This window comes from Heterocephalus glaber, unplaced genomic scaffold (genome assembly GCF_053883595.1).
Source record: "Heterocephalus glaber isolate CG9 unplaced genomic scaffold, H.glaber_assembly_v1.0 deba00001687, whole genome shotgun sequence".
Taxonomy (NCBI): Eukaryota; Metazoa; Chordata; class Mammalia; order Rodentia; family Bathyergidae; genus Heterocephalus; species Heterocephalus glaber.
Genome location: NW_028258412.1, coordinates 27,331,930 through 27,359,774, shown reverse-complemented (window position 1 = coordinate 27,359,774; position 27,845 = coordinate 27,331,930). Strand labels below are relative to the sequence as shown.

At 55.0% G+C, this 27,845-nt stretch overlaps 1 protein-coding gene across 5 annotated transcripts in view; it reads right to left on the bottom strand.

Moving 5' to 3' along the window:
- The window catches only part of Sfswap (splicing factor SWAP), a 64,997-nt gene continuing 37,152 nt past the window's right edge, over positions 1–27,845 (bottom strand). For 3 of the 5 annotated variants that reach the window (XM_004844004.4, XM_087198362.1, XM_004844005.4), the window contains 7 exons: positions 24,075–24,305; positions 22,928–23,118; positions 13,304–13,569; positions 8,016–8,141; positions 1,312–1,485; positions 460–532; positions 1–270 (listed from right to left, as the gene is read on the bottom strand). In XM_004844004.4, the coding sequence (XP_004844061.2) occupies positions 205–270; positions 460–532; positions 1,312–1,485; positions 8,016–8,141; positions 13,304–13,569; positions 22,928–23,118; positions 24,075–24,305 (1,127 nt within the window). In that variant the 3' untranslated portion in view covers positions 1–204. Of the gene's footprint in view, positions 271–459; positions 533–1,311; positions 1,486–8,015; positions 8,149–9,096; positions 9,283–12,312; positions 12,328–12,921; positions 12,924–13,303; positions 13,570–22,927; positions 23,119–24,074; positions 24,306–27,845 lie in introns of all 5 variants that reach the window. The other 2 variants (XM_087198363.1, XM_004844003.4) reach the window with 2 other exon arrangements.

The window sequence follows — 27,845 nt, the reverse complement described above, 5'->3', positions numbered from 1 at the left end:
TGGCTAGAAAAGGTTTCTTCCCATTTTATTTGATAATACATTTTCACAGAAACATGATAGTATTTACAAATATACAGGTAAGAGACTGCTGGTCAAAAATCTGGAACTGAAAATATCATCAAAAATTAATTTACAAAAGCCACCCCGCCCAGGGTGTCTGCTGGAGCGCGCGTGCGCAAAGCAGCTGCTGGGCCCGGCCTGGTCTCAGGAGGCGCTGGTCTGCAGGTTTTTGGAAGCTGCGAGCATTGCTCTGACTTTGGCCATGAGGTCCTGTGTGGGCAGACAGGGTCCTGTGTGGGTGCCTGGGGATGAGGCGCCCAGGCACTTGTGAAGGCCCCTCCTGTGCTCCTGCTCTTCGGGGCCGGGCTGCCCGGAAATGGAGATCCACAGCCCACCCAGGCGGCTTAGGGTGCAGGAAGGCAGCAGGAGGGGAAAATGGGGAGACCACGCCCATCTTACCTGAGTTATTTTGCTCTGCACAGAAGAAACGATGGCCGAAGAGATCTGACCTTCTTTTTCCTGAGAAACTCCCCTGGTGCAGAGAGGATGAGAGGGATATACACGCACACCTGAGCCTGGCCCTCCAGAGCGAACCCGAGGGAGCAAGCACACTGCAAAGCTCTACGGCGTGGACCACACACAACACAGACACCCGTGTGTTATGTGCGTGATGCCTGCTTTTTCTGGTGCTGAGGATGGAAGCAGAGTCTCACACACGCTAAGCGCCTGCTCTACCACTGAGCTACACCCCAGGCCTCTGATTTTATTTGGGGACAGGGTCGGGGCTGGGTTCAAGCTCTCTCTCCCCATCGAGCCTCGGCCTCCCAGAGTGCTGGGATCACAGCGTCACCACCATGGCCAGCTCTCAGAATCGAGTCTGGCACCAAGGTCGCCTAATGCTTAATGCAGGTGAAAAAGGGTGACTAGGGAGGAAGCATTAGCCAGGAGCAGCAGGGCGTCACCACCTGGCACAAGGGAGGCTGCCCCTGACGGGCCCCACCCGGACAATGACAGCCAGGCCTCCACCTCTGCTGGGCCCTCGTGCAGTCCTGAGGGCTGGCAGCTGAGGGTGGGTGGACGTCCTGCCCCACGAGCCCCCGCCCCCAGGAGCTTGGGCAGCATGGGTGCCGCTGGGCTGCAAAGCTAGTTGTCCCTGGCCTTCGGGATGGCTCCACCCCTCAGGGGCTCTTGTGCCCACAGAGGGCCTGCACCCCTAGGTGGCTCTCAGCTCCCATTCTGGTCTCTCAGGGCTTCCTCCACCCGGGCGCCCTGCTGCTGCTCCCCCGGAAAGGGGCAGCCAGAGGCCTATACCTGGAGCGCTCCTGGCTGGAGCCCCGGCTGTCCGCAGGAGAGATGCTGGCCGAGTGGGCCGAGGGCGCCGCCGGCCGCTGTGCTGCCCGCTTGCTTGGGGACGCCGACTGAGACCGAGCCTTGGCCTTAGTCCGAGACTGCGACCGCCTCTTCTTCTTCTTCTCGTGAGGACTTCTGGAAGGGACGTGTTCTTGAGAGAGGCGCACACCCGGCGGAAGGCACAGGCCCCGGAGCGCGGGGTGAGGGTCTGTGCCCGTTCCACGTTGGCGGGGCCTGCTCGACCTCTCACGACTCAGACCCGAGGCCCGGCAGACGCTCAGGGCTGGCAGGCTTGGAAGCGGCCTCCTGCAATGCCTGGCACCAGGAGCACAGCCAACGTTCTGCGCACCATTAAAATCCCTCCGCCAAGCAGCTGCGGGTTGTGCAGCCCTCACTGTGCTGACTAAACCCGAGCAGACCAGGTGGGGGGACGGAGGACGCTGGGCTCTGCACACAGCAAGGCCCGGCAGGCACACTCGGCGTCAGCCCAGCTGACGGTGCCCCACCTGCACAGAGGAGCCCCAACCGAGGCTCCCATCAGAAACACTTCCAGACCCCAGCCCACACCTCTTCTGCACTGCCAAGCTCCACACCCACCCTGCTATGACCCATTCAATCTGGCCTCAAATGTGTGCCGATCCTCCTGCCTCGGCCTCCCAAGTGCTGGGATGACAGCCATGCTCCACCACACCCAGCTCCAAGGGGCTTTTTTTTTGAGGCAGGTTCTTGCTGTGCAGCCTCAGCCCCCCGAGCTCAGGGATCACAGGCATGCCCACATGCCTGGTGACAGCCGTGTGCTGTGCAGGCAGCCCCAGCCCTTCTGCAGAGCCCCTCCAGGCCCCACGACGCCCCCGTCTTGACTTAGAAACCCACTGCCAACATCGGTGGCTGCCGCTGGCAGCTGCCCCCTGGCCCTGCTCTCGGAGTGCTTGCCCAGGTGAGTCCCTCCTCTGGGTTGCAGGGGCTGCCTTCGGGCAGCCCACACCTCTGCGGCCAGCCGCAGGGGTGCATGCCCCTCATCCTGTCTCTCCAGGGCTGCACCTGGTTTCCCCGGGGCTGGGAGTGGCAAGAGAGCCCTGACCATCCTGTGTCCTCCAGGACACTTCTGGGGCCCACAAACTGGCTCACCACGCCCCTGGGCTGAGCCACCTTTGTCCCTTACAAGGGGGCCGGCTGACCTCTGATGAGCCGGGCCCTCGCCAGGTCTGAACTGTGCTGCTGATGGCCAGGCCGGCTTGCAGTGTGCTGGCTCCAGAGGCCCAGCCCAGCCCCAGCCCAGGTCCCAGAGCTGACGGCAAGCTGTGGGGGAAGAGGACCATATACACCAGCACGCTGGGCCACAGGAGGAACCGGCTGGGGTGGTACGGAGTGGTCTGAGTCCAGCTGCTGGGAGAGGTGTCCCTGCCGTCCACCGAGGCTGTGCATCAGTGACCTGGTGCTGCAATCGGGATGTGGGTGGTGTGGATACTGCTCTCCGAAGCTGTGTGAGGGCAGCGGCTGCGCTGCACACGGTTCTGCGCCTTTTCTTCTCTTCAATGCTGGGGTGAACTCAGGATCTTTGCACTGAGCTACACCCCCAGCACTTTTCTATTTTGGGACAGGGTCTTACTACGTCGCCCCAGTTGGGCTGGAACTTGTGGTTCTCCTGCCTCAGTCTCCTAGAGTGCTGGGATTACAGGTGTACTCTGACACACCTGGCTGTTTCTGGGTAATTTCTAATCCACTAATTACCTCTAATTAGTGAATTAAGATTCTAATCCACTGATATTTCAAAGGAAGCAGCAAACAGAACAGAAAAATATTTGGTAGCACGTGATCTTTGACCAGAATAGCCCAGCCAAAGTCTGGCTGCATCTCCGTGGCTACTCGAGGGACAGGAGGTAGTGGCTTTTGCTGCCCAGGGGTCCGTGTGTGCCCAGCGTGGTGTGGGCTGTGCGTGTGGCTCAGGGGGCCTCCCTGTAAGCCTGGCTCAGACCAACTGCAGTCCGACCTCAGGCGGCTGTCCAGGCCTCTGCTGCAGGAGTGCAGGGGCAAGGAGTCCGCCCCAAACGGCCGAGGCACACTGTGTGGCCACAGCATGCAGGTGGGTGAGCCCCGCACTGTCAGGAGCAGGGCCTGCTCTGGAACATTCCCTCGACGCAGCCTCCAGCCTGTGCCTCTCCCCGCTGTTGGAGGCGACCTTGGTGCTGACCTCCGCAGACCAGACCTCGAAACGCCCACCCAGGAGGCACCCATGTTGCCTAGTTCTGGCAGTCCAGGCCGAGCTGGCTCCATGGCCCAAGACTCACTTCAGAGCCTGCACTGGGATGGAGCAGCAGGCAGCAGAGCTGCTCCTGCAGTGGCTGCACTGCCCGGCACCTTCCTGCACCCCTAGGCCCTCCACCAGGCGACCATGCAGCCGCGCCTCCTGGAGGCCTCTGCCCCTGCGGCCCTGTCCTGCTCAGAGCTGCCCTTCTGCACCGGCCACTGCAGGCCTCACCCCCTCTCACGGCCACGAGACCTGAGGGATTCACTCAGGTGGGGCTTGGCCTGTGTTTCCCTGACTCCACAGATGCCAACACATCGGACGGCCCCCTCTGTAGGGATTGCAGCCCCCAGGGATCCCGGCGCACACTGTTCCCTGGTCTCAGGCCGAGTGACCGGTGTGCAGTCATGTTCCCAGTCTGGGACTTGGGCTTGGCTAGAAAGGCCTTCCTGCCCTCGCTGAGTCTCCTGGGAGCCCTGGTGAGCACCCATGTGGCCATGCAGTGGGCCTTCCTGGACTCTCCCCTATCGTGCGTGCCCTCAGGCTGACACCGTGGTCCCAGCTGCTGTGGCTTTCTAGTCAGTCTTGAGATTGTGACACTGAAGTCCCCCATGTCTGTTCTCAAGGCCGCTGGGGCTGTTCTAGGTCCTTTTCAATTGCATACAAGCTTTAGGCTCAGCCTGCTGGCTTCCACAAACAGACTGTGGGTGTGTACTGGGACTGGACCGGATCTACCAACAGCTCTGGGCAGCAGAGGGGTGCGCGGGACCCAAGTGTGCAGTGTTCTGGTGAGGAGCTCATTTCTGGTGGTGCCGGGATAGAAGCTGGGCAGGAGGGGAGGTAAGCGCTCTACCCTGAGCCACACTCAGCCACACACATCTCTGTTCTTCAGAGTCCTGGTGTGCGGGTGCACACGTGTGCACGTACTCATCTGCTCCAAGGACCAGCTGTGATGGCCTCAGAGACCTTTTTTTCCTTGCAGTCCGGGGAATCGAACCCAGGGCCTCAGGTGTGCTAGATAAACTCCACCACTGAGCCTCTCGCCTGCCTTAGGGCTCTGTGTCCCTTCCCCCGTATCTGCCAGAGCCCGGTGGAAGGGTTAAATTACACATTCCACTTCCTCAGCAGATGCGCAGCTATCAGATGACCCACGGTCTTCCAGGCTCAGTTTGATGATGTTTCTTCTGAGAAACTTGCCCACTTCATCTACACTGCTGAATTAACCAAAATAAGATGTTTCCTTACTATTATCTTTAATGTGCAGTCTTTCATCTTTGATCACTCCAACTGCAGAGCTGTCAATTCTCTGATCATTTCCAAGGGACCATCTTTTGCTGTTGCTGTTTTCCTGTTTGGTTGGTTTTCTTCCTTGTTGTTTCCAGTCTTTTATTATTTCCTTGCTTCCATCTGAGTTTAGTTTTTCTTTTTTCCAGCTCCTTACAATAGGTCAGATCATTGTTTCTGTTTTACTTGCCTGTTGTATAAACACTGAGACCACCAATGCCTTCTAAGCATGGCTGCCCTATTCAGATCTGAAGAGACCATATTATTCTCACTGTCACTCACTCCAGAACATCATCCAACTCCTCCCGGAATTGCTTTGGCCCAGGATAGTTGAAAAGTGTGATGTTCGGCTTTGAGCACTTGGAGTTTTCCAGCTCTTCATGGTTTGGGGCAATGCCCTGTGGGGTGGGAATAACCCGTGCTGTTTACATCCCCCCGTCAGGGCAATGCCCAGGCTCTGCGCGGACCCCTGCATCCTTGCTGTGGGCTCACACCCTGCTGTCATGTCCTCCCGCGGAGCGACTCTGGCACCCCTGGGAGACACGGCTTCCAGCCCTGTGCCTCTCACTCTAGCCACACTGCCGCCCCTGCCCAGCATACTGCGCTGGGCTTTCCTGCCTTTAAATTCTAACCAATTTCTGTGTTCATATTCCAAGGGTCGCTTATAAAATGATCCAACCTACGATTTCTGCCCAATCACTGGATTTCGGGCTTCCAATGCTTAAACTGTACAAACAGGTCTTCAGTGTTTCGCCTCTGTGGGCTGGGGGCTGAGCAGAGCTGTGTGCATGGAGGGATGTGCTCTCCCACTGGAAACCCAGCTAAACAGCGGTTATTCTGAGACAGTGTCTCCTCTGTGTCCCAGGCTGGCCTCGAACCCTGATCCTCCTGTCTCAGCCTTGAGTGCCAGGATTACAGGCCTGCACCACCACGCCCGGCTGAGCAGCTTTAATTCTATCCTTGTTTATCTGTCCCATTTGTTCCTGGCAGTCCTTTTCTTCTTTCCTTTGAATTTAGTACAGCATTTTTAATTGTTTTACACCCCCTATCAGCTTTCCAGCCCCTTTGAATTGGTCACTGTGGGGCCAGCCCCATGAGTCCCTCAGGCCCACTTGCTTGGATGCAGAACACTGGTGCATAACCAAGAGCCTCTGGTGATGGCACCCTGGCCCCTCCACGGACGACGATCCTTGTACCTGGCATGGCGCTTGCACACAACCTTTCCTCATGGTTCGTCAGTCACTGTGAGAAAGCCAATAGGACATCCTGGCAGAGGGGGCTACAATACCTGACCAACATTCTGTGAAATGTACTTGTGATGCACTCAAATGTTTTGTATAAATGTTGTTTTCTATGTTTTCACATTGTACCAAATTTTCAATAGCACAGATCTGGATTTCCAAGTATGCACCGGTCCTGGGGCAGGGGCAGGGGCCAACAGGAGTGTGGCACCTTGCTGCAAAGGGCTCCATGGGCCTGATCTGAGACAATGTTACTGTCATAAAATAATAAGCAGTGCATTGCTGTACCACCTAGAAGCAAAACCCAAAGCCCTCCAAGTCCAGAAAGAAAGGAGAGAAGACTGCTGGCCAGTAAGTGCAGGAGAAAGGGCGGAGCAGAACGTCGCTGTGCTGACGCGACCAGGACAAGACCAGGGTAGGGCACTGCAGGGATTCCGGTGGCTTCCCAGGGCCCCGCTCACCCGTCACAGCCTCACCAACAAGGAGCACAGTGATGTGTCTGTCTTCCAAGCATCGAGGGATGCACACTCTCCAGAATGCTCAGTGTGCCTGGCCAGGGAGGCCCAGACTGGCGTCCTGGTGTGGGTCCCTGCAGCACAGCCCACCCGGGGACAGCGCAGGAGGAGGGTTGGGGCGGGACGCCGCCGTCTGAGCTCCAGAAACCTCTGCACACTGGGAGCCACGGAGAAGGACAGATGCATGAGCGCCAGCAGAGAGACAGCCTGACCAGTCTGCCTGTGGACCTGAGCTGCACACGGCCTCAGGGCTTAGGATGAGGACAATGGACAGGCCAGCAACTGCACACACACTCGAAGCTACCAAGCGCTAGTGAAGGTGCCAGTTCCCAGCACCACAGTGGTGCATCTGCGTGGCAGGGAAGCCCGTGTGCACCTCACTTTCCATCTGGGACTGTCACGGGGTTCCTGCAGGCCCACCAGAGATCTTCAAGTCCTCATAGTGGAGCTGGCTGATTTATCTTTTGTTTTGGGAGGCAGGGTCTCGAGATGTAACCCATGCTGGGCTCCAATCCTCCTGCTGCAGCCCCCCTGGTGCTGGATTACAGGGATGCACCAACACGCCCAGCTGAGCTGGCTGATTTCTAATGTCTCTCCTCCTCCTCCTCCCCCCAAGATCTCTCTTTTATCGCAAAGGTTAATTTGAGGGCAAAGAAAGAACTCTTCTGTTAAGAAAAATCAATTAATTTTAGATCATGCCCTTTACATCTACCTCGAGTGATGATGGATGGCAAATGTTAAATTACTTGCCTGAGGAATGAATTCATGTACTGCAATAGCTGCACATACTTAGTGTAGGATTATCAGGCACAGAATCTCATTTACAGAGTGGCTGGCACGAGGAACTGTACTGACACCAACCAGCTAGCTGTCCAGTCCCCTGCAGAGCTTCCGCTTTACGAAAAAGGACTCTTCTTGACCGCCTCACAGAACCATCCTCCACCAGCCTGACCACGTGATGCTCCCGGCGCCCTCGTTTAGGCAGTGCTGGGCAGGGGTGCACTTCTGCGGCTGCTGCTCAGAAGGGGGTGAGCGAGGCAGCTACTGGGGTGCCCCATGTCAGTATACATGTGGGCCAACACCCCTCCTGCCCTCTGGGTGCTAAAGGGTACCATGCGCTCCCGACAGCTGAAGCCGCGGCCTTGGCCAGCACACACATCACCGGCCCCAACAGCGAATGCCCCGGAGCAGGGAGGATGTGAAGCGAGGGGCTTGCCATCCCTGTCGACAGCCAAAGGCAGAGCTGGGAGCCCAGCGAGGACGGTGCCAGGCGGGACCTGGGGCCTCATGCCACTGCCCACGGCCTCAGTTATGGACAGCAACTTCCGACCATTTCCCAGGGAACCCTGGGGACCAGCGCCTGGACAGCAGGTGGCCTACCTGGAACGGGCTCGTTTCCTGCTGGCCCCGGGGCTACTGCTCATCCGGTAGGCAGTGGGGACACTTCTTTCCTCCCGCCGTCTCTCAGGGGAGTGGGCTCTCCTCCGAGGGGACCGGGAGCGGGACCTGGATGGAAGACGACAGGCAGCAGTTTAGCCCCGCAGCCTAGGCACCCCGTGCGTGGCAGACCAGACCCCGTGGGGCCTGTAGGTGTGGCAGCACGGCACTCGCCTTTGCAGCCCTGCCCTCCTGTCCCGGAGTTCCAGCCCTCGGGGGCAGAGCTGCCTCCTGTCCACCATGCGTTGCACCAAGGCCAGCCTGGGTCCGGGTTGTTTCCCCTCCTCTCACCTGTGCCTACAGATTTCAGCTCACTAATGGGCAGCAACAGCTGCCATGGGACGGTGCTGAGGCCGAGGGCCCGGGCCCTGTGTCAACACTGGCCTGGGAGAGCCCGAAGGCTCCAGAAGTGGAGGGCTGTGCCCAGAGCTCTCGGCCACATGAACCCGAGGCTGCTGTGGGCACACCGGCATGAGCCCACGCCTCGGCCCACTCCAGTGGGCGCCATCTCACGGTGGCGTGGGCCTGACTGCTGCAAAACCACCCCTCAGTCTGCCCGCTTCCTCCCCTGGGCTGTGGGACCCATCTACCCAGCCCACGTGGGCACGCAAGGCCCACGAGACCCTTGGCCACCAGAAGAGTCAGGTCCTCAATGTGGGCTCCCTGGATGGTGCTGGGACTTTCATTTTAGTTCTTTCTTCATTCAATGAAATTACTGTTTGAAGAAAACCTGCAATAAGCAGAAGTCTGGGGGAAAAAACATCTTTTCTCCCCACTGTTTCCATGACAACCCATTCAAAAACAATGTTTAAGAACAGAGGCTTAATTTTTGTCATTTAAAAAAGTTCTCCAGTGAATCATTTTACTACATTAAAGGCCCCAACACAATACTCACGGGTGTTCCAGGATCAGCTTAACCCACCCCCAGTCCTGAGCACCCAGCCCCACCCTGAACGGCTGCTGCAGAGCTACACCGCTGAGGGCCACGTCCCCAGACCTGCCCCAAGCTTTTGCGACAGACTACAAAGTTGGGGCAGTTAGACCCCTTGACATTTTACCAGGCTTCCCCTCAAAAGAGCTCCAGGAGCCAAATCTGTCCGAGGCAGAGGGCGTCTGACAACTGTCTCCCCGGGCTGCTGCTGCCACTGCTGTGTGGCTCTGGCAAGGCTCTGTGGCCGGGGCCCCTGTGGTCGGAGGCACACACTTCACACTCAGAATGGGCTGTGCCGGGCGGAGCGCTAGCAGAACTGGGAAAGAGCTACAGCACCTACGGACGCTTATCACAGGAGTCTGCGGTAAGCTGAGGAGGCAGGACAGATACATGGGTCCTTAACACCCACAGACCCTGGCTCTACGTACAATACCTTGTGGCTCGGCTACCGCTGTTGGACTTTGTCAGAGTGGAGTGTTTGACTCCTGTCAGCGGGGAAGGAAGCCCCCTCCAGAGCCGGGGCAGTAACAACAGTAGGTAATTCTTCATGTGAGACAAGTGTCACTGCTCTTTATTCTGCCGGCCAGGCTCTTAAGACGGCTACCGTGTCTCAGGGCAAGAAAGGGGATTCCACCTTCCATGCTGCTTGTCTACACCACGGCACCAGAGGCTTCTTACAGACAAAGTCGCCTCGGCTAACACGTGAGCACACTGAATCTCAGATGCTTCTCTCCGTTATGTACAAAATTATAAAGGTTTGCTCTCAAAGGCATAGGAGACCTTTTTCAGTGATACAATTTCAGAAATTTTATCTGAGTGACAGCGAGCATGTTAACGTGATCCAGCTCACTGTCCACACTGGACCCCGGGCTCTGCCTGGTGGTGGATCATCCTCTTCCCAACCTACAGAAACTGCCCACACCAGCACGGCGACCATCACCACATGAGGCCCTTCTAGCACCCATTTCTTCACTTAAGAAATAGGATTAAAGGATAAAATTACCTTTTACTGGTTTGCTGTGCAGTTTATCACCAGGAAAAAGGACAGTGAAAAATCATAAGTTTCAAATTAAAATGTGATCTGCTTTGCCTGAGTTATCATTTTTGCCTGAATGTAATTTTCTAATGTTAAATTGTTTAAAACAATAACCATACTCATCCCTGGAGGCTCCCCAGGGAGCTCAGACCTCCAGAGAAGCCAGGCGTCTCAAAGGGCCTCTGTAGGACGGCCTTGGAGACCACTCAGGACCCCAGCCGGGTGGTGGGGGGCGGCCAGACACAGGGACAAGCACTGAGCCGTCTTCACCAAGGTCTAAACAGGCGCAGTTCCAGGCTTCAGTCTTGAAGTGTGGTTTAGCAATCCTTGCACCTTACCTTACTTAGGGCTGACTTTTAGTTTTAGGTGTGAGTAAATGGCACGAATGTTTCTTCATGGGGAAGAAGGAGACCCTGACTGTTAGCAAACAGACAAGAGCAGGCACAATGCAGAGCCGTACACTGCCACGGTGCTGAGTATGAGACGCCAGAACCAGTGCGCCGAGGTCTTGGTGAGATGAGAGACTTCCGCTATGACTAGCTCGCCGGGGACCCAACCCTTTCCTCTGGGTTCTGAGGTAGTGAGGTTTCAACCATGCGAGCGGCCCCATCCCAAACAGACTCATGACGGCAAAAGCGCCTTCTAATCTTACTGTCCTGGACCGTCTTCGGGACCGCAGTGACTCAGTGCACAAAAGAAAAGGCATCTCATTTCAGTGCGAGCCACCAGCGAGAAGTGTCAACAACGGTGGCCTCTTACTGTGAGGTGGGAGTAGCCCTGACAAAGACCAATCAGGTGCGTCTATAATGGGCTGTGCTAGCTGAAGAGACAGTTATGCAAAAAATAACAGCAGTACCATTAGCACTGTCAGTATTTCGGTTGAAATGTAGTTGTTTTCACATGTCAGTAATTCACACTAAGGAGGAAAACGCCATCCGCTTGTTTTATTTGCAGCCACGGCATTTGAAGTCCACTTGCACCCCCAGAATGGTGACTGCCAGCTGCCAGGGGGGCTAGGACTCAGCAGGTCACCCGCCTCCAGCTTAGAGGACCACGCCAGCTAGCAAACAGCTGCCCAGGGAGGCAGAAGACCACACAAGGGCTGGTCGGGTGGGGCCACCCAGGGTGAGCCCAGGACCTCAGGCACCAGCTCCCAGGGCAGAACCTGCAACACATTTCCACAGCTGGAAGGTTTGTTTCATCGTATTATCAGTCCTTACTGAGGACTGAGCCCAGGGCTGTCACACTGAGCTGCATCTCCAGCCCTTTTTTATTATTATTATTTTCTTATTTTGAGACATTAAGGGTCTCATTAGGTTGTGCAGGCTGGGCTTGACCTTGTGATCCTTCTGCCTCCCAGAGGCTGGGTATCAGTCTTTTATAATAAAGTTGTACTTTGCCTTGAAATTTTATCTGTATTGCAAAAAGAAACACCAGAAATCTGACTTACTCAGTAAATTTAAGTCTGTTATTTCACTGTAACCAACTACAAGTAATGTAAATACCACCTCAGCCACCGAGAGAGACTAAAAAGTTTTGAGAGTTACAGGAAAACTCAGCTCTGCTGACACTGAAACATTTCACTGTGGATCAAATTAAGATGAAACTGGTGGCCTAACATCATGGCAGAAACCATAATCAGAACGTTCTTGACTTAATTTTCTTTGTACCTGAAAGTTACAAACTAGGGAGTAGGATTTGCATCCTGGACTTGTCAGTGACGAATATATAATAATAATGATACATCTATCTGTATGCAAGGCTATTTTAAAATCAAAACTATTTTAAAAGAAAAAGTAACATATAAAACAAGTTACTCCATTACAAAGGACAGCCTGACACAACAGGTGTTAAGAGTACCCAGCTATCTGCACCTCAACTGGGGGACAGCCTGGGGCCACCCCTGCTCCGGGCCAGCAGGAGGCGCTGGCTGTGTAGCACAGGCAGGGCCCAGGCCTGGGGACCACGGAGGGCCCAGCCTCCCCTCTGAACACTGGGGTCACAGCACACCGGAAGATCTCACTGGGTGTGGTGTGCCTGGGGTCTGGCTCAGGCCTGGGGCATTTCCTTTCAGCTCTATCATGGCATAAGAAACTTTCTCAAGTGAGAATTTTCTACAAAGTTTTGATCTATAATACAAATTCCTGGGAAAATTAAAAAACTAAAAGTATGTCAGCAAAGCTATTCATTCAATTAAATTAAGCTTCTTTTTGTGTGTGTGCTAAGTAGGAGAGGCGCAGAGCCTTAGATAAGCCCCTACCCAGAAGGCCCACCTGGCTTCGCTGTGCCTGCAGGCGGGGCACAGGGCAGATGATGGGGCCGAGAGGTACCTGTTCACAGCAGACGTCAGTCAAAGGAAGGGCACAGGGCCTCTGCACTTCTCCTAGGAAGAGTGGACTTCAATTCCAGAAGCACCAGGTGCCCACAGTCGGAGCCTGTGTGAGGGAGGCGCTGGGTCTGGTGGAGTCGGGGCCCACGGGGCAGGCCTTGCTGAACCTCACACAAGCTGGTGGGCTCTGCTCTTTTTGGTAGGGAACCCAGGGCCTTGCACACGAACAAGGCCTTTCTACAACTAAGGAGCACTCTGGCCCTGCCCTCTTCTAAATTTTCTTCTGAGAGAGAGTCTGGCTAAGCTGCCCAAGCTGGCCTCGAACTTGAGATTCTCCTTCCCTATCCTCCTGAGGAGCTTGGATTACAGGGGTGCCTGGTGTTTTGTGTTTAAACTGTGTTGCTAAGCAGTAAGTTCCCATTTACCACTGCTGCCGCCAGAAACGTTAAAGCACTTTCTCCCGGACGGGCTCCTGGGAGGGCTCTGTGCAGCAGCGGGCACCGGGGAGAAGGACGACGAGGGGCAGACTGGTCCTGCCGCTACCTCATCACACGCCTGTGGGTGCCGTGGACCCGAGCACAGACTACGCAGTAAAGATTTCTTCTGTTCTGGAACTTGCACAAAAGAAACCAGCGCAGAGAGATCACTCACACAAACAAAAAAGGACCCACACCCCATCCTGTGCATTTTTCACACGCTGAAACAGCTGCTGGGCGGGATCCTGTGACCAGTACCATTTAAGTAAACCCTGCTTATTTCCTTAAAGCCAGCAGGAGCTAAAGAGCTCGCAAGAGGTGGCTACCAAGAAGAGGAACAGGGAAGCAGGCACACCCACATGCACTTCAAATGCCGCCCAGCTCCAGGGACGGACATCAGGCCATGCAGCTCGTGTGCACGGGGACAGGACCCACAGGGTGCCAACCCACAACACCCACCTGGACCGCCGCACCGTGCGGTAGGCACTGGGGAGCGAGTGCTTTGCTTTCGTGTGGGACCTGGACCTGGACTTTGACGACGAGTGATACTTGGGAGAGCGGGATCTAGTCCGAGACCGCTTTTTGTGCTTTTTCTTCTTCTTCTCTTTTTCTTCCTCCCTCGGTGGGTCTCTGTTTTTGCTTGAAGGCCTTTCTGGTGGCTTCACTTCTAAAGTGGGCAGGGGTCTGCTTCCGCTCAGTAGTGGACAGGGCGTGGCACCAGCTTCCTGAGAACAGAAACAAACTCGTGGCATCAGCAGGGAGACAGGACTGAGGAGCACAGGTGACAACACTTCAACTCTGGGCCCTCCCTCGGCAGCACCCACAGTTTCAGCAGGCACCACCCCTCTCTGGCTGTGTAGCAGCTCAGCTTCCTTTTCGAGGAAGGCGACACTCAGACGAGCGAGCCCACCCCTCCTCACCGGCAGCTTGCGCTGAAATGGAAAAGACAGCAGAGACCAACAGTCTCAAAGCTTGGCAGAGACTGGGGTCTCGAGGCTGCCGGTCTAAGGGCTGCCCCGGAGATAAACTGCTGAGACACAGCTGCCCACCTCCCTGTGTCTTAGAGCTAAGCTGTAAAAGCAACGTTTACCTCCACACCTCCCGACCCTGTGCTAAGTTCTGCTTCTGCAAAATTCTGCTTGCTCCCCCGCCCTGGGTGAAGAACAGATAGAAATGGGGCCCAGCCTCTGGAAGGGGACTTCCGGTGGGGCCCTAGTGATAATAAACCTGCTTTCCCTTCCGTCCTCTGAGTGCCACGCTCTTCTTGGTGTGCCCACTCTCCGAGGGCCACTTCAGCGCTAGTCTGCTGGGCTGAGGACGGCTGGGGGCAAGGGCAGAGCACCAAGGCCAGTGACAGGGGAAGTCTGCATCTGCTCCTTGGTAACCTTCCTCAAAGCAGATACCCAGCTTCCACTGTTAGGCCTCTCCCAAGTCTGAGAAGGCCAAGGCTTTGGGAGGCGGCTCGGAGCTGGGTGAGGGGTGTGGGGGCTCCCAAAGGTCAGGCTGGAAAGCGGGTACCACGCAGGCTCAGGAGGCCCCGGGACACCAGATGTGTGTGGGCTGGGCTTCTCCACAGGAGCACCGGCACTGCCCGGACATGTGTGCCCACCAGGGCACTCCTCAGCTCACTGCATGTGAATTTTAACCACAGACACCATGCACCTCCACCTCATGCACCCCGAGGGTCCAGCTCCAAGGATTACAGAAAACCTCAAGGCCTTCATGGGCTGGACCAGGGTGGGTGGAGCTGGGTGTCCGGCCCTGGGGCTACGCCACCAGCCAGTGGACGAGCACTGCACACAGGGCTGCTCCACCCCTCTCGCTGCAGCTCCATCTGGCGACCACGCAGGTGGCTGCCCGGCACTGATGCCTCAGCCCATTGCTCCCGACCCATGCACTCTCTGAACATGGCCTCCAGCCCAAGGCTGGGCCCCACAGACCCAGCTCCTGCCCATGAGGCGCGGGTAGCAGAGCCAGGGACAGGGAGGGGCCTGTGGCAGCTCAGGAGGTCCCACACAGTGCGCAACTCCATCCCCTCTTCTACATTTAAGCTGCCAAGTTCTTTTTTTCCTACCCTAGGGATTGAACCCAAGGCCTTGCTCGTACCAGGAAAGTGCTCTACCACTGGACCACATCTCAACTCTTAAAACAAAACAAGGTCTCCGGCGTAGTTCAGGCTGACTTGAACTCACAATGTAGCCCAAGCCGGCCTCAAACTTGAGGTGATCCTCCTGCCTTAGCCTCCTGAGTGTTAGGATTACAGGCATGTGCCACCACGCCTGGCTTTTTAAAAATATTTTCAGACAGGGTCTAAGTTGCCCAGGTTGGCCTTGAACTTGCTGGCCTCCTGCCTCCAACTCCTGAGCAGCTGAGATTACACAGGCGCATGTCACAGGGCTCGGCTCAGCAGGTTCACTCTTGAGGCTCTGCCTGAAAGACCTCCAGGAACCCACCTCACTTCTTACTGGAAAGGTCTTCCTAGGCCACTGCTGGGAGCCCTTCCTCATGAGGGCAGAGAGCCCAATCTGGTGCAGTGCTGGGGTGGAAGCAGGGCTGCTTAGAGGGTAAAGCTGGGCTCCGGCGAGACCTTTAGTGTCGAGTATGTTTGACAATAAACTGCAAAGATGCTGTAATCAAAGGACTGGTGTAAGGTGTCCTAGATGAACACCAGCCAGGGGGCGCCTGCTCCCTGTAGGCCCAGAAGTGTGGACGTGAAAGGGCTTTGGAAAAACCAGCTTTCTGCATGGGAAAGACCCCAACAGCCCTGGGCTCCCCCGAGGAGAATTGAGGCCAGACTAGGGTGGGTGACAAGAGCTTGAGCCCACACTTGCCAGCCCCAGAATGCTGCGTCCACGTGGAGCCTTTCAGAAACCAGGCCCGAGACTTCCCAGGGAAGGGGGTGGCCAGGTCTCGCCGCACACTCTCAGCATCATCAGAGCCACGTGCTGCAGCCCCAGGGACACACACAGAAACCCCATCCCCACAACCAGGTTCCAAATAGGCTCAGAGGCAGGCACGGTCCAGGCAGGGGAGGGCGTCCCTAGGGGATGCCAACCCAACATGTGTGCCTGTCTGTCCCGCTGCTACGCTTCCCACGACACTTCACTTACTCGCTTGCTGTGAAGGCTGAGAGCCCTGCTGACCGGGGGACACTCAGAACTAATGCTTTCCAGTACAACTCACACTCAGCCATGAGACCTACGTAACCCAATAAGGCAATTGGCCTTTCCAGGTGCGGTGGCACATGCCTGTCATCTCAGCTACTCAGGAAGCAGAGGCAGGAGGATTTCAAATTTGAGGTCAGTTTGGGCGACTCAGTGAAACCTCGTCTCAAAAATAAAAGAATAAGAAGGGCTGGGCAGGTAGGTGAGTGTTGGAGAGCTTGCTTATCACGTGCAAGGCACTGGGCACCATCCCCAGGACCACAGAGCAACCAACGAAAATTCCTCCATCAGTAAGACAAAAGCTGCTCCCCATGGCGACCTTTGCAGGCTGAATCAAGATGATGCACTGTGTTGAGCTCTTCATTTTTTAAATTAAAAATACTGAGAGGATATTTAAAAATCCAGTATGCAGACTTGAGAACGAAAGAATAAAGGATACCAAATACCATGTGGCACATACAGCTGGCAGAGGCAGGGGAGGTGCCCACGGCGCATCCTTCATGCTGGGGACCTAGCGCTACGCCTGTCAACCAGGGCTCTGTGCAGGAGGATGGTGAGGTGCAGAGGGGCTGGGAAGGTGCCACAGGCTGGCCGTGGCCCTGCGGCTCCTGCCCAGGCAGGCGCCAGCCTCCCTGACACGGACCAGAGGCCGCGCCCCACCCTCCCAAGGGTGCCTTCCTGTGCAGTTGGCCGGAGAGCACGCTGTTTGGGAGGGGGAGGGAGTGTGTGCTGCTCCTCCAGGGTTCACAGCGAGGCAGGCCTGCAGGCAGAGGAGACACAGTACGGCCATGGTCGCACTTGCTCTGCATGGTTGAACCCAAACCCTCTCAACGAATGGACTCGGGATGACGCTCACAGCACGTGTCACAGGGGACATGGGCCAGATGCCTCACCCTCCCTGACTACAGTGTCCTGCTGAGGGACAAGACGGCCTCAGTCAGGCGACCATGGCCGGAGGGATCTGTCCCACTGCCTGAGCGGGGATGGGGTGCCCTCCATGAGCCCGGCCCCCGTGTGTGGGGCTCCACAGATGCCACGTGTACCCCAGGTGCCAGCGTGCAATCAAAGCCCTGGCTGGCACTGCAATCAAGGCTTCACAGCCATCGGACCCCCCACCCCGCCTCACTATGCTGCCCAGGCCAGCCTCAAGCTCTTGGGCGAGTGATCCTTCTGCCTCAGGCTCCTCAGGGGCGAGGACTATAGGCACGTACCACCCTGCCTGGGCTCAAAACCATGAGAAAAGTGTAAAGCCAAGACCTGGCTGTGGCTCCCTCTAGGCCTTGCTGGAGGGACAGGCTGTCCGCCACCACAGCTAGCTCAGGCAGTGCTGCATACGGGCCACAGGCTCCACAAGGGGATGGTGACAAATGAGCAGATCCTGAACTCCTTGCTTTTTTTTGGTACTGGGGATTGAACTCAGGACTTTGCGCTTGCGAGGCAGGCAGAGGAACCACTGAGCTAAATCCCTGGCCCTCCTGAGCTCTTTGCTTTTAATTAACTTAAGCAGCTAGTGTGGCTGGTGGCCTGAACACTGCAGAGTGCGCATTACAAAGTATTCTCAACACAAACGCCCGCTTCTCTGGCTTAACCGGAAGACTCCCAGGTGTGCTAACGTGAACCGCTCCTGTATGAACAGCCTGGAGGGCAACTGAGTGGCCACCTCCTGAGTGCACCTTCCCAGTCAGCAACGCAGTGTCAGGATTCCGGGGCCTCTGCTGACACCCCTTGCACACCACGGCCAAGCCATCAGCTGTGCACCATGACCCAGGGAACCACAGCCGCCCTTCCAAGATGAGTTGAACGTTCCGGCAGACAGAAAGCAAACCATGGCTGGGTGTAGGGCTGGGGTTAAGCAGTGTTTGGGAGAAACCACAGAGGAGCTCCAGAAAAGCAGTGATTCATGAGGGTGTCAGGATACCTACTGCCAGCACTTTAGCAGCATGGCAAGTTAAATCAGTCAGTTCCTTTATTACAAGGAAGTGTGTACTTGACAACAAACTCGCACCTGAACTACCAACCATCATCTCCTGTGTGGCTTAGCATGGCTCAAGGACATGGTGCCGCCCCAACAGGGGGTGGGGCACGCCGCAGAGGGCAGGGAGGGATCATGCGGGTGTCCTCTTGGCTGCTCCGGGCATCTCAGCCTGGGCTTCCTCTCTTTACACAAGCCGCGCTTGCTCTGAGTGCAGGATGCTCCAAAACCTGCCTTCCCTGCCATCTGTGGGAGGCCAGGCCCTCGGGACCAGCAGCAGCCCGCTTAGGGGCTGTGGTGTGAAGTCGCCCCTATGACGCTAACTGCACACTACGGTCCCCCGCAACAGGCAGCTTCTCATGTCCTCAACCGCCTCAGCACCTGAGACCTGCAGGGACTCGGCCGATACTAGCTTTTATTCCTATTTTCTTTTCCAACTCTTATATGATTCACAAACTCAGCAGGACCCAAACCTTGAAAAGAATGACTGGAATCTACAAAAGGCCCTGAAGGGCTATTAGTAGCAAATGACTGCATAATAACTCAGAAGAGGGCCAGAGCTGGGCGTGGTACACCCTTATAATCCCAGGACATGGGAGGCTGAGGCAGGAGGATTTTGAGTTCAAGGCTGACCTAGACTACATAATGAGACCCTGTCTCACCATTCTCTCAAAAAAAGAAGGGGCAAAGCTTCTGATTTCTCGTTTTGAATTAAGCACACAGGTGCTCACCAAAGGTGAGGATGGTACAGAGGCAGGCACGTGCACACTCTTTGCGCATGTGCTGGCCCCCACCTGAAATCTCTCCACGCCAGGGCATCATTTAAAATCTCGCCTCAGTATCAGTCTGTGACCACCTCTTCCAAAGACCAATGGAGTGGAGCAGGGCGAGGTGCAGAAACAGATCAGGTACCAATGGGGCTGGCACACGCACACGGGGACGGGGCCAGTGCTTGTCTCTGTGTGCCCCAACTTGAGACCAGCAAATGCAGTGCAGAGGAGGCGAGCAGAAGATGGGCGGCAGGCACGAGGCAGAGACACAAACGCTGAGAACCTGTGGCGGATTCCTCATCACCACTTAGTCATGCTGTGTGGGTCAGAGCAGATCCCACTGTTCCTCAGCAGACTGGCAAGAAGGTGGGTGAGGGCCGCCATGGACAGTGTCCACCCCGGGGAAGCAGAGCTAAGATCCTTCTGCAGACCCATCTGGCAGTGCCTCAAATTAAAAAGCAATTCCACAACCAGGGCTCTGCCTGGGGATCCCCGTGGAAGCCAGACACAAGACAAAACCCAGGGCAGATGAGCACTGCTCAGAGGGGAACCCGAACCGCGCTGCTCCCAACAGCAGGGGACAGTGCGCCACAGCAGCTCCGTCCCACAGACCCTTCAGAAAGCCTGCAGCAGGCCAAGCACTGCCTTAACCCTCCAAACCACATTCGCTCTCTCTCCTGTGTGGAACAGGCTCCCCCCTCCAGAGCACAGCACCACCCAACTGTGGTCCATGCAGACAGCAAGGCGTATGCAACCTTGCAAAGGAAGGAGATTCCGACAGAAACCACAAAAGAGGGAATGTGGGGGTTATGCTGAGAGAGACAGGTCAGATCCAAAAGGACAGCCCCGTTCAGGACAGAAAGCAGGGGGTGCGGGGAGCTGGAGCTTACCGGGGACAGATGGTGCACACGTGCGGATGTGCTCAATGCACTGACTGTGCGCTGCAGAAAATGTGGACACGGCAAACTCTGCGATGAGTGTCTTACCGTAATAAGAACAAAACAAAACGCTACTGTTTCCACTGAAGAGCACACAAGAAGACCTTTCCTCTTCACTGCACCTTTCTCTGGTATCTGAACCTTTCACGTCACACACATGCGCTCGTTGCCCTTACGAAAGCAGATGAAGGCAGGACAGTGCCTGTCCTCAAGGCCTCTGCCTGCATGGTGGCTGTCACAGGACTCTGAGACAGGAGCAGACCGAGGCCTGCAGGTCCTGCACAGGCCTCCTGCCGCCTGGGGCACTTGCTCACTCAGCTCTGGGGCTCTCCCAGGCCCGAGGCAGCGCCCGCCCTGTCTTGCACCCTCTGGAATGAGAATTTGATGTCTGTGCAGTTGGGCCAAATGTGCCAGCACCGATGAGACAGTGCCCATCAGAACGGCAAGGCTATCCGGGCAGCCCGTCCCCAGGAGCTTCTTGGGGTAACAGTACTTTGAAGTCTGACACTCACCTATGACAATTCCAATTTAGCTACAGTAGTTCTGTCTCAGAGCAATTAAAGACATGCGTCACCATCTGCTACCATCACATTTTTGTTGAGAGCAGCTTTAATCTGTATGTATGCACACACACGTCCGAGGAGAACATCCCAAAGATTTAAACGCTTATTTCCAGGGGGTACAGACAAACCCAGGCTGGGAAGCAGGCAGAGAAGGTGTTGGCTGGCCCTATGCTTGTGGGAAAGAGCCTGGCAGCTGTGAGTCCCGCAGGCTGGGACACTGTGGGCTGAGCACGCAGACACAGTCGTGTGTGACTGGTTACGGCGTCCCTGCCTGCAGAACTTCCCAGCGAAATCTTTCACTCTGTGCACAGATGACAGGGAAACACAAAGGGCATTAAAATACCCGCACAGCCCTGCTGCTGCAACAGATCCTTGCTTTCCCAAAGCTTCTCCCCTCCTGACTATATGCATTAGTTTTACAGCTACAACCAGAAGGCAGAGGTATTTTATGTTTTTGGAATTTTTTTTTTTTTGGTACCAGGGATTGAACTCAGGACCTTGCGCTTGTGAGGCAGGCAGCAGAACCACTGAGCTAAAGCCCCGGCCCAGGCAGAGGTATTTTAGCTGGGTGTGGCAGAGCTCGTCTGTAATCCTCCAGGAGGCTGAGCCAGGAGGACCACAAGTTCCTGCCCAGCCTGGGCAACTTAGCCACTTAGCAAGAACCTGTTTCAAAATAAAAAATGAAAAGGGCTGGGGATGTGCCTCAGTGTGGGGCCCAGGGCTCAATCCCAGTAGTGCAAAAACCAAAAGCAAAACCAAAGCAAAGCAGTAATGTTTCACATTCTGCTTCTCCCTTCACTGTGTCAAAAGCATTTCTGGGTTGGGCATTTAGCTCAGTGGTTCCGCTGCCTGCCTCGCAAGCCAAGGACCCGAGTTCGATCCCGGGTACCAAAAAAAAAAAAAAAAAAGCATTTCTGGTGCAGTTGCAACTTCTGCACATTTTGCTCCAGAAACCTCAGCGCCAAGGTGGAGCACAGCCCTTCCTGCGTCCATCAGAGCTGCCAGGGCAAGGGCAGCACCAGGACTGGGAGGGCATTGCGATGCAGGACGCGCAGAGCGGACAGCAAGTGGCATCTGGCCTTCCCCGCTCCATGGGATTTCAGACAGACTCCTGGCCCAAGAAAGGGACTCAGCCTCCTGCAGAAGGCTCAACCTTGAACTCAGAATGCCGTACTGCCTTCCACAGGAAAATAAGAAGTAGCCAAGTGACTGCACACAGAATTCTCTTGGAACAATGAGCTTAGAGATGGCAATGCAATCCAAGGGCAAAGAAGGTACAGGCCTGTTCTGGGCTATGGGGAAAAACCAGCCACAAGACACTGGGGACACCTGGAAGCGTGGCCGTGGGCTGAGGGATGCTCTATGGTGCAGGCACAGCATTCCCCAGAGATAGCTCTCCACTGGGGGACACAGGCAGTGATTAGGACAGCTGTCACTGTGTCTGCAGTGACCTGTGGACGGTTCAGAGAAGGCCAGCGAGTGTGTGAGCAGTGCTCACATAGGGTAGGCGCTGCTGGCCAGGGACACTCAGGTCACCACTGCCCTTTCAAAAGGGTGAGACTTTTTGAAAAGTAAAATTCCTAGAGTCTCTACTTTTTTTTTTTGTACCAGGGATTGAACTTCAGGACCTTGTGCTTTCAAGGCAGGCGCAGTGCCACCAAGCTAAATCCCCGGCCCCTACCTTTCTTAAGTGAGAGATGCTGGGTTGGGAAAGGTTTTTGGTGAGCATTTCTGATGCTCCCGAGAAACATCCCAGCATAGCTCCTGGCTGCTGCTTGTGGCCCTGCAGTGGGCATGCCACAGGCACGGTCAGAGGTGCCGTTCTGCATGCTGCAGTCCTCACTCGAGAAATATGATGGCTCCAAGACATCCCTGCACTCCCCACACAGTCCCCATGTAGTCCTGATGTGTGCTTGACCCACAAACAGAATCAAGAAAGGGCTGCTATGAAGAACCGAAAAGAAAATCTCAAGAGATTCAGGGCTGGGGTGTGGTGCAGTACAAGAGGCCATGCTTCTAGCGTGTGGAAGGCCCCAGGTAAACCTTCAGTACAAAAAACCCCTAATGCCCCAAAGCCACAGAAGCATTTAAAAATGTGACCTACCGCAGGTGCACTGAGACTCCATGTCCCAGGTGCTCTGGGTCCTTTGCTGAGACCAGGCATGCAGCCTTGTCAGGCACCAAGTGACAATGCCCACTTGAGGCAAGCCCGGCCACACTCCCTAGTGCTCCTCTCGGCCTCTGTCTCTGCAGAGCTGTGGGTGAGCCCAGGGCCGCCGTACGCATGCTAGGCGGCTGATCCAGCGCTCAGCCCCAGCTCCACGGGGTCCAAGTCTTCCTTCTCCTTTGAATTCAGTGCCATCCTGGCCCAGGCACCTTCACCTTGGGACCTTCACCTGAGCTCAGCACTATGCCTGCCCCTGCTGAGCTGTGCCATAGCCACGCCCTCCTGACCACTTCCTGGCTGACCCCTGCAGCCAGTACCTGTATATCTGTGCGCTGGGGGCCCACAGGGGCCACCAGCAGACTCACGGCAATGCCTGTGTCCCAGGCAGGAGAGGAGCTGGGCTGCCAAGCCTTGTCAGCCCAGAGGGTCTTTGTGGGGGAGTCCAGCTCACATGTTTCTGGCCACTGTACCCCCAGTGACGATGATGACATGGCCGTCCTTCAACGTACCTCTACACTGAAAGGGCTCTCCTCAAGTTTTCCAACTTCGGTTTCGGGCAGAGGATTTTTCAAGGTTTGTAAAAATAAAGCCGCTTTTCTTTTACGTTCTGCCTGGAGCTGTTTTTCCTTTGATTCCTTGGACGCCTGGGCAAGCTTCTCCCGGGCAGCAGCTGCGAGGCGGTCCTCCAGCTTCTGCTTTGCTAAGGGAGCAATGAGAAAGAAGTGGAGCAAGGAGCAAATGTGTTCATTCTTCCATCTCACTTTCCTAGCATCAACTGGCCACCACACACGCAGTTATTCAGAGAGGAACACGACACAAAGAGCAAGCTGGGCAGACAAACACTTCCTGAGAGGAAGAGCTTATGAGGGTGCCTTTCAGGCGGGGCAGGGTGCTGGCTTTCAAAGTGAGCAGGCTGCCAGGGCCCCACACGAGTGGAGGCTGGGAGAAGGGCTCACCTGGGAGCACCCCAATGAACCACCCCCCGAACACTCATGGCGGGCAACGGCTCTACTAGAAGCGTCTCATCCCAAGGACTGGAAGGCTTGGAGCAGACACTCAGGGAGTGCAGGTTTGGGCACGGGCCAGGTCATGGGCACGGGCACTGTCGGTGCTAGACAGGAAGCACGGGGGCTGGAGTTCCCTCTCCTAAGTGTTGCTTGATCTGTCTGTGTGTACACAGAAAAAGCAATGCAAGAAACCAGGATAGATAAACCCCGCAAATACAGCTGTGATTAACTCCTTGAATGCAGGATATCATTTATCTGGGAGCAGCACCACGCTGCAACCCAGGAAGACGAGGCAAGCTGAGAACTTCCCCACACATATTGTCAAGGGCTGATGGTTCTGCTGAGAGACAGTCTCCCCAGAAGGGCATGGAAGGGCATCTCCCAAGGTGGTGCGGACCGGAGCTGGGAGTGCAGGCTGAGCCTTGCCCTGGGGCCGTGTCAAAACTCGGAGGCCTCCATGAGAGCTGACGTCTACCAGACAGATTGGCAGGGGCACTGCGGCTGTGCTCACGAGGAGGACGGCTCACAGTTCAGACATGCACACAATGCCCACATGGCTAAGCGCAGGCTCAGAATTTCCGGTTTAGCAGCCAGATCTCATATTTACATCTTTTCTTTCTTTTGAGAACTTTAAAAGCTAGCGACAAACCTTGCTTTGCTTCTAGCTCCTCCTGGGTAAGTTGGGGCTTCTTTTCCTCGACAACTACACAGGGCGGGGCCGCAGCTGGGCTAGTGTTGGCAGCACTACTAGAACTTTCTTGGCCTTCTTTGCTTTCTTCATCATCATCACTGTCATCATCTAGCTTAACTCGGTTTTTTTCCAGGGGAAGTAGATCATTTTCTTTTGCCTTGATGGCAAAGCTTATTGGAGCAAATGAAGCTATTGAGAAAAGGTGAGAAGTGTGATACATTTTTAGGGAACCAGAGCACAGAGCAGAACTGTCACAGGCCCTACCCCTAGGGTGAGCGTGGCGGTGCAGGCGGCATCTGCAGAGGAGCCGCACCGTATATGGGGCTCTGTGGCAGGAGGGCACCTGCAGTGTCCCAAGGCCCTGCTGAGATGTCCTCTGCCTGCGGCCAGGCTGGGTGAGCCCTGGAGCACACTCAGCACAGGGCTCGCACTACAGCTGCGGTCGACCCTAGACAAGATGGCCCGTGTGGCCACAGTGTCACCATGGGCCGTAGCAGGGACACATGCTGAGCGCCAGAGGGGGTTACCTGCTACCTCAGACAGTCAATTCATGTCATTTTCCTTTTTTAAAAAGCTCATGGCTCACCATGTAACTGAATTTGCATAACAGGCATATGGTGCAACTCCGCTCTAAAAGGGTGTCTTTACAAAGTCCCGACTTAATGAAGCAGCCTATTTTTACACAGCACGAGTGACAGAGCCCTCTCCTCCACTGGTGACATTTTGCTAGGTGCCCACTTCACGACAGGTGTCACGTTAGACCAGGCCCCATGACTACAGGAAAACTAAGACTGGCATAAGAATTTGGGTGGCACAATTTATTTGCCATAGGATACTTGGAAAACCTAAGAGAATGATAAAGGGCCCAAAGGGGAACATCTTCCCAGCCCCACCCCCAGCAAGCCCTGAATCCGTTCTTTCAGACACTGCCAACGGCTCTAATAACAGCTAACTGGGTGCAGTCAGATGCTTTCTACTTAAAACACCACTGAGCTATGACATATGCAGGGTATTTAAGTAAGCCACGATCCGGAAATTTCCAGTGCACTGCAGCCAGTGGCTCTCGGAAGGGAGTGACTGTGGGAAGTAGAGGCACGGCCTGGGAGGGTGGAGAGTTGCTGGACAGCTCCACTGCAGGGCTCTCAGCCTCAGTGCAGGGGTCACCTGCTGCCTCCTGATCCACATATGGTATGAAATAAAGGCCAAGCCCAAGCCAGCCCAGATCTGTGACACACAGGCACCTGTCACAGACAAGCAATCAGGGCCAGCGGTTCCTGGAGAAGAGCGGGTGGCCATGCACTCTGCCCACGCAGTGCCATCCACGTTCCCAGGAACTGGAGCCCACGGGGCTGCACAGAGCCGAGTGAGCTCTGTGAGGACGCCTGCTGCACAGAGCCCTATGTAGGGAAGCAGTTACTGCATTACACACTGTTTTCGTACATGTACGATGTTTTCCATGCTAAGCAAAGTTTAACAAAATGAACCCATCGCTGCCATTGCAACACAGTCTTTTTAATAAACGAAGGGTCAAGGAACATTTTAAAAGGACAGAAAACTTCACATAAAACATTAATGAAATCACTCAATGTGCTAGACTAAGATATATGCAGAATGTTTTAAAAACACACAGCATCTCTTCCCTCACAATAGAGAAGACAGCAATCAACAAGTACAATGTTGGGCCAGGGATTTAGCTCAGTGGCACCACACCTGTTTTGCAAGCGCAAGGTCCTGAGTTTGATCCCTCGTACCACAAGTATAATGTTGAAATGAACACCCCGGAGTGCATCCTGCCAGTATGGGGCACACAGGGCCTTACCCCACATTGCACAGGCCTAGCACGTGGCTGAGGGACTCACTCCATGGTGGAGTGAGCTGAGGCAGGATATGGCTGACCGCAGCCTCGTCCTGGCTCCCTTGCTCACCGATGACAGGACAGACTCCCATGCGACAGATGCTCTCTGCAGATCATATGGGGGGCCCTTCGGACAGCCATTGCCAAAGGGTTTTCCACTGAATTACAGATGGACCCAAGTGTCCTTCCTCCTGAAGAGACCAAGGTCCCATCACCTGCACTCCTTCTGCCGAGAGCTCTGCTTTTCTGGCTGGCTCCAGTGCCCCTCCGGCGGCTGCCCACCCTCTCCCAAGCCCCTGGCCTGGGGCAGGCTAACATGAGTTGCTGTGAGCCCCAAGCAAATCCTCCACCTTCCACATAAAATAGGCTTCTACTTCTGAGGCAATGCCTACTGTTAATCCCTAACTTCAAAAGCAACACACTCCAGGGCTGGGGATTTAGCTCAGTGGTTCTGCCGCCTGCCTCAAAAGTGCAAGGTCCCAAGTTCGATTCCCGGTACAAAAAAAAAAAAAAAAAAGCAACACACTCTCAAGGGGAGGCTACGGAAATATGAACGAACAAAGCAGAACTTCAACTTCAAGTCCGGAAACAAAATCACCTGAACACCCTCAGTGGGTGTTCTCTAGCTGTGCAAGTGTGCACATGCATATGCACAACTGGACCATGCCTTGGTGTCACAACCGCTGTAACACTTTGTAGCAACATCTTTCCTTGTGAACAGGGTAGAAATGCTACCATGTGAAAAAGCGACACTTCTTAGCATGGATGCTGCAGCTGTGGCTCGGTCTCTGCATGCTGAGCACTGTCTGAGCCGGGCTCTGGCTGTGCTGCCCGGGCCACCTTGACTTCCGGGCTGGAACACATGTGCCACCACCCCTGCCTGAGTACTTGTTTTCAAAAGGATACATTAAAAGAGGTATTTACTGGGTATTTTTCTTCTTTTCTGAACCATCTTTTTCTGTCCTCTGTCTACTTTTCTCCTGTGGCGATCAACATCCCTTACTGATTTATAAGAGCCCCTGCTACAGCGAGGGCATTAACCTTTCTCTTCTAGAATGTCAGCAATTCTTCCCAAGAGACATCTGCCACTTAACTTTATTTAGGCCCTGCTTCTAACAGATTTATCTCTCCTTATGACTGACTTCAATTCTTAGGGAGTCCTTTTCAATTCCCAGATTATAAAAAAAATTACCTTTATTTCCTTCTATTTTTATGGTTCTTTTTTTAACATTAAAATACTGAATTCATTTGGAGTTGTGTGATGTCTTATTTCATTTTTGATCAAAGGGCAAAGCCTGTTTTTCCAGCTTCATTACTATTCTGAAGAAATTTCTTCACGGAGATTTCCAGAGACGAGGATGCTCAGTGGTCTCCATCTGCTAACGTGGTAACTGTGACAGCAGATGGGTGTGGAACCAGGCCGGGGCTCCTGGGACGAGGGCCGTAACTACTCTCCCATGTAACAGCTCAGCATCGCTGCTGCACGTGGCCATGGTCTGCAGCCTGCCAGGCTGAGCCCCAAGCCCGTCCCTCCTGCTCCACGTGGCAGTATTGAGGGCGCTCTGTCTTGAGGCAAATTAGCCAACCCTCACCTGGCTGGTCTCTGCTCTGCTCTGCTCTAGGCCCACAGATCACCGTGCTTCTTATCTCTTCTTGGGCCAATCTCAGCATTCACATTTTCTGTGTTTCCCACTGGTCTTCAAAGGCAGTCAGATTTACGAGTGTGTGTGTGTATATATATATATATATATAAAATCTCCGTGTACTTTTAAAAAAACATGTAGTTTTTCTCGCTCATTTGTATCTCTGGACTTGCTTTTTACTGAACATGCCTGGTGACTGGGCATTTCCTGGTCTTATTATTTCCTCATGAA